Raw genomic sequence first — 6037 nt, forward strand, 5'->3', positions numbered from 1 at the left:
AGTTTGTTCAACACATTTACCATGGCAGTTTCAAAATCAGTACCCGTGTTGGTTGATTACGAAATGCATTCACTCCGCTCCTTGTCCCTCCTATTCTGATGACGTGCCCGCCCCAAAGTAATAAACGGTTGTGATTGGCCCGGTAAGCTTTAACCGATGCCAGAGTGCGCCTTAATGATTGCATGGCCAGACTGATCTGCGGAGCGAAATAGAATATGAGCTCATGAGATCAGGATGGTTTCACCAGGCTAGTAAAACGGTCCCAACAAGTCACACTTGACATTTAAACAGCTCGAGTCTGTTGTTAAACGCATTAATAACCTTTAGTTAGCAGTCATTTGATGCTAACACTTTGCTCTGTCGCTGTGTGTGTATAGCACAACAAACCACCCGCCGGTTAAAAGAAACAAGGTATATGGCCTTTGCAAATACAAATGATGTTCGTGTTCATTTGCCTGTAGTAGGGGGGAAGTGAGATCTGATCACAAGTAGTCAATCGAGACGCATATTTGGATGAATTCTAGTGCCAGGTGTTAGGATTACCTAAAATGCATGTTAATACCAGGTGTAAATAAGCTCACTGTGAAGCATTTTGGTGTCTGATACTCAAACCAAACTTGCTGAAGCAAACAAACCCCCTGCATTTTTTTAACACAGGTCTGTTTTTAGTCTGAACTCCTGCTTTCTTAACCTGGGATTATTTTATTTCTCTAAGATTTTCTTTCTTTCTTTCTTTTTTTTTTTTAAACTTTTTAGCATTAAATTCCATCTTTTCGTTGTACTGGGATCTGTTACCACGCTGATATATGAAGGTAAAGTAACACAAAGAAGGAGAGAGGGAACTGTGCAAATGTTGAAGCCTCACATTAGCATTAGCTAAACTTAAATATCACTTGCACAAGAAGGTGTATATGATATATATTTTACATTTTAATCCAAACATACTCTAAGGCCTGAAATTAACCTGCCACTGCTGTGTCACTATGTACTCTCTGCCATCATTTGCCTTCTTGCATGAAGGGTTCACATATTGAAGGCTACACCAAACCAGTTAATCGGAGGAGGAAGTGGACATTTTAATCCAGTAACAAGTAACTAATGCATCTGTGCCAGCTCAGGACACTTTTCCGTCCCTAAACAGAACCACCACACTTATTTAAATTCCATTTTGCAGTGTTGTCAAAAGTTATTTTGGTTATCATTTGCTGCACGTTTCTCACGCACCTTTTCATAGTAACATAGTAAATCATGTGATGTTTGGTGAAGCTGAAACTAAAAAGGCAGATATGCCAATTAGCTGAACAATTTTAGCTGAACAATTTTTATATGTATTATTGTCTGGAACCATGGTAACACCGGATTCTGCTTCCAGTACAGAGTGCAGTAAGAAGAGCATTTTTTTAGTATACAGTACAGGCCAAAAGTTTGGACACACCTTCTCATTCAATGCCTTTTCTTTATTTTCATGACTATTTACATTGTAGATTCTCACTGAAGGCATCAAAACTATGAATGAACACATGTGGAGTTATGTACTTAACAAAACAAGGTGAAATAACTGAAAACATGTTTTATATTCTAGTTTCTTCAAAATAGCCACCCTTTGCTCTGATTACTGCTTTGCACACTCTTGGCATTCTCTCCATGAGCTTCAAGAGCTAGTCACCTGAAATGGTTTCCACTTCACAGGTGTGCCTTATCAGGGTTAATTAGTGGAATTTCTTGCTTTATCAATGGGGTTGGGACCATCAGTTGTGTTGTGCAGAAGTCAGGTTAATACACAGCCGACAGCCCTATTGGACAACTGTTAAAATTCATATTATGGCAAGAACCAATCAGCTAACTAAGAAAAACGAGTGGCCATCATTACTTTAAGAAATGAAGGTCAGTCAGTCCGGAAAATTGCAAAAACTTTAAATGTGTCCCCAAGTGGAGTCGCAAAAACCATCAAGCGCTACAACGAAACTGGCACACATGAGGACCGACCCAGGAAAGGAAGACCAAGAGTCACCTCTGCTTCTGAGGATAAGTTCATCCGAGTCACCAGCCTCAGAAATGGCAAGTTAACAGCAGCTCAGATCAGAGACCAGATGAATGCCACACAGAGTTCTAGCAGCAGACCCATCTCTAGAACAACTGTTAAGAGGAGACTGCGCGAATCAGGCCTTCATGGTCAAATAGCTGCTAGGAAACCACTGCTAAGGAGAGGCAACAAGCAGAAGAGATTTGTTTGGGCCAAGAAACACAAGGAATGGACATTAGACCAGTGGAAATCTGTGCTTTGGTCTGATGAGTCCAAATTTGAGATCTTTGGTTCCAACCGCCATGTCTTTGTGAGACGCAGAAAAGGTGAACGGATGGATTCCACATGCCTGGTTCCCACTGTGAAGCATGGAGGAGGAGGTGTGATGGTGTGGGGTGTTTTGCTGGTGACACTGTTGGGGATTTATTCAAAATTGAAGGCACACTGAACCAGCATGGCTACCACAGCATCCTGCAGCGACATGCCATCCCATCCGGTTTGCGTTTAGTTGGACGATCATTTATTTTTCAACAGGACAATGACCCCAAACACACCTCCAAGCTGTGTAAGGGCTATTTGACCAAGAAGGAGAGTGATGGAGTGCTGCGGCAGATGACCTGGCCTCCACAGTCACCGGACCTGAACCCAATCGAGATGGTTTGGGGTGAGCTGGACCGCAGAGTGAAGGCAAAGGGGCCAACAAGTGCTAAACACCTCTGGGAACTCCTTCAAGACTGTTGGAAAACCATTTCAGGTGACTACCTCTTGAAGCTCATGGAGAGAATGCCAAGAGTGTGCAAAGCAGTAATCAGAGCAAAGGGTGGCTATTTTGAAGAAACTAGAATATAAAACATGTTTTCAGTTATTTCACCTTTTTTTGTTAAGTACATAACTCCACATGTGTTCATTCATAGTTTTGATGCCTTCAGTGAGAATCTACAATGTAAATAGTCATGAAAATAAAGAAAAGGCATTGAATGAGAAGGTGTGTCCAAACTTTTGGCCTGTACTGTATACTATATAGTTATACTGTGTACTTTAAAGGGGACATATTGTGCTTTTCTGTATTTTGTGTTTTATATAGAGCGTTACAGTATTGGATGTTCGTATTTAATGTGGCCAAAGTTTCAAATGATGTGGTAAAGACATGTAGGAGAATCCCTGTGAGCAAAAACCTAAGGTTTCCTACTGTTATGAACATTAAGTTTCCAACAGTTTTTTCTACTCTGGCCACAGTATGACATAATAGTGTGTGGTGAGGTTAGTGTTTTTTGATCATTAAAGTATGTAAATATGTTCTAGTAGAAACCTTAAATACAAGTATAAACATGAAATGAGTTAAACTGATCATCTTTAAGGTGGATAGGTTGTCTGTGTGCAGCACAAATGTACTCACCAATTTTATGACGAAGTCAGTGTCTGCTGAGACAGGTCTGGCCACATCATTGGAGGCTTTAGGACAACAGAGACAGTGAGAAAAGATCAGACAAAACGCAAGCTTCAAAGTTGTGATAAAATATGTTAAGTGTTAACTCTTGGATTAGATCAGACCTTTGGATTCTTTAAGTTTATCTAAGACCAGGGAAAATAATAACAAAATACTGTGTTGAGCACTAATGGATTTGTAAATGTTGAGACTTATTACTGATTGGATGGGTCTTCATAGATTAGAGGGGTAGGAAACTGATATGAAGTATGTGATAAACTGAAGAATTCAAATTCTTGCAGCAATCTGATCTGTGAACAGCTTTCACAACTGAAAGAAAACAGACCTATCAGGATGTGTGTCCAAAACATAATGTGTGTATCTGTGTGTAAAAACAAAAGAAGTTATTCTGCTTGTCTGCATGCATGTATATACTTATGTGACAGCATCACTGATCAGGGTGTGTACTGTGCCTGTGTGTCATCAGACAGTGTTCTCATTACCTAGATAGATCAGCCCACAGCCACCTTGACCAATGATTCTCCCCAGCCTCCATTGCTTCTTCTCCGTGTCGGTCAGTATGAAGCCCTCTGGGAGGGGCTTGGGTAATGCCCTCTTTTTTGGCGGTGCCATGACAACTGCACAAGTTTCAGGAAGTATGTGTAAGAAAATATTAGAAAAATACTTTTTACATACTAGGGAAATATATAAAAGTGATTTTTATTTATTTAGATCCCCATTAGTCACTACCAAAGGTAGCAACTATTCTTCCTGGGGTCCACAGAAGTAAAATACATTGCAATACAAAACAATGATCTATTTAAAATTCAAAATTCAGAGACAAAAAGACAGAAAATAACTAGGAAAAAAAAAAACAATAAACTCCATCTACAAAACAATCAAAACAATCAACAATGAATCAACAGCAATAAACCTACTGATAATGATAATGTCAATAACAACAAATTCCAACACCATATCCAAGTCATCAATAAAACATTCAATTACAGCTCAGAGAGGACAATAATACCAAAAAACAGCATGAAAATGACCACCAAAGTCATAACATTTAGCATGACATTTTCTAGTGTGGCTGTGATTCCTAACCACAGAACATAACTGTAAGCCTCTGAGGTACTTTGACTCAGTCTAATATAAAAACAAAAATGAAACAACACATGGTCTGGCTGGTACAAAATTGCCCTGTACCAATGCTGCCACTTTTCTAGTGTTACACAATTTAAAGGCAGCTTTAGAAATCTGACTTACGATTACTAATTAGCAAAAGCACACTACACACTGTAGATGTTAGCTGCCTGGTCTTTTATCAAGCTGCGTTATTGTCCAGTGTGAGGGACAGTATTTTATCTTACTGGATGTAGCTAGTTTTCCTCATTATTAACTGTTAACGTTACGTGAAGATACACAAGAGTTACAACATATAACTTAGAGCTGGACAGTAACAACAACCGAAAACCGTTAGCTTAACACACTGCAGTCAGGCGAGACTGAGCAGTTACGGATTTAAACAACTCTGGTGGCTAAAAGGCAACGTTATCACAACGTAAGTAGCAACAACTAGCGGCTAACTTAGCTAATAAGTACCTCTTTTATATGACTTAGCTGTTAACTGTTACATGCTAAAATATGCACCAACCGCCGAGGATAGTCCAAGCCCTACGTCGTTAGTTGAGCCTTTTGTGTAGAAATATTTCCATAAACTGTTGTATTGAATACTTTATCATGACTCTCCTTCTGAACTATTCGGTATTCCTTCATAAGATGTTCCTCAATTATCCGCTACAGAAACAGAAACAAAATCACACCACTTCCTGAAAGTTGTCCCTCCCGCTACACCGCACAGCCAATGGCACGCCAGGGAAACTTTCTCAACAACCAGATAGCCAATAGTGAAACAGCAGAGGCGGGAATAAGCAACATGCTGACAATTCAATTGGCTGTACATGTATTTTATCAGTTTAAGTGACAACTCTTTTTGTCAAATCATAAATTATAAATGAAAACCTTATACCTTCATCTGTTGTTTGACTTTGTAAAATTTACAGTTTAGAATTTGTCAGAGATTTCTGACAGATAGAAAATCTATGAACAAGAGCAACATAAAGTGTTCATCACCTGGTAAGCACTGTTTACATGAAGGAAGATTAATATGATATTACTCTTTCTCATCCAGGTCATCAACATGCATGTAAAGACAGCTGAAATAAGGCAGCTAAACCAAAACAGACAGGACGGACTGATATAATCTTATAAAATCATGATACCAATATATCAAAATACAGTGATTTCAAATGTGGGAATCGTTGCACCTCAGGGATTCATGAAATAAATCTGAAGAGTCACAAAATAGTTCTATTTTTTTCAATTGCATTTTTCTTGTGGAATACTATCACATAAAATCCTTTAATTGAAACTATCAGAGAGGAAGAATCATTGGCTTGACTGTACACATTTCAGGTCCATGTCAACTTGTGATGAGATATAAGATGTAACAGGTAAACATCAATTTATGTAAGGAGTCAAAAGCAAAGAAAAAGATGCAAACCAATGCTATATTGTATAGGAAA

General features: G+C 38.9%; 1 protein-coding gene across 2 annotated transcripts in view; it reads right to left on the reverse strand.

The window, feature by feature from the left end:
• The window catches only part of vrk2 (VRK serine/threonine kinase 2), a 40045-nt gene extending 34765 nt beyond the window's left edge, over positions 1-5280 (reverse strand). Inside the window, exons 1-3 of one of the 2 annotated variants that reach the window (XM_049600625.1) lie at positions 5055-5280; positions 3953-4087; positions 3420-3475 (exon numbers count right to left, since the gene is read on the reverse strand). In XM_049600625.1, coding sequence (XP_049456582.1) covers positions 3420-3475; positions 3953-4082 — 186 coding nt within the window. In that variant the 5' untranslated portion in view covers positions 4083-4087; positions 5055-5280. The remainder of the gene's footprint in view (positions 1-3419; positions 3476-3952; positions 4088-5054) is intronic. The other variant, XM_049600624.1, reaches the window with a different exon arrangement.
• Between the last annotated feature and the right edge of the window lie 757 nt (positions 5281-6037).

This window comes from Epinephelus fuscoguttatus, linkage group LG16 (assembly GCF_011397635.1).
Source record: "Epinephelus fuscoguttatus linkage group LG16, E.fuscoguttatus.final_Chr_v1".
Classification (NCBI taxonomy): domain Eukaryota; kingdom Metazoa; phylum Chordata; class Actinopteri; order Perciformes; family Serranidae; genus Epinephelus; species Epinephelus fuscoguttatus.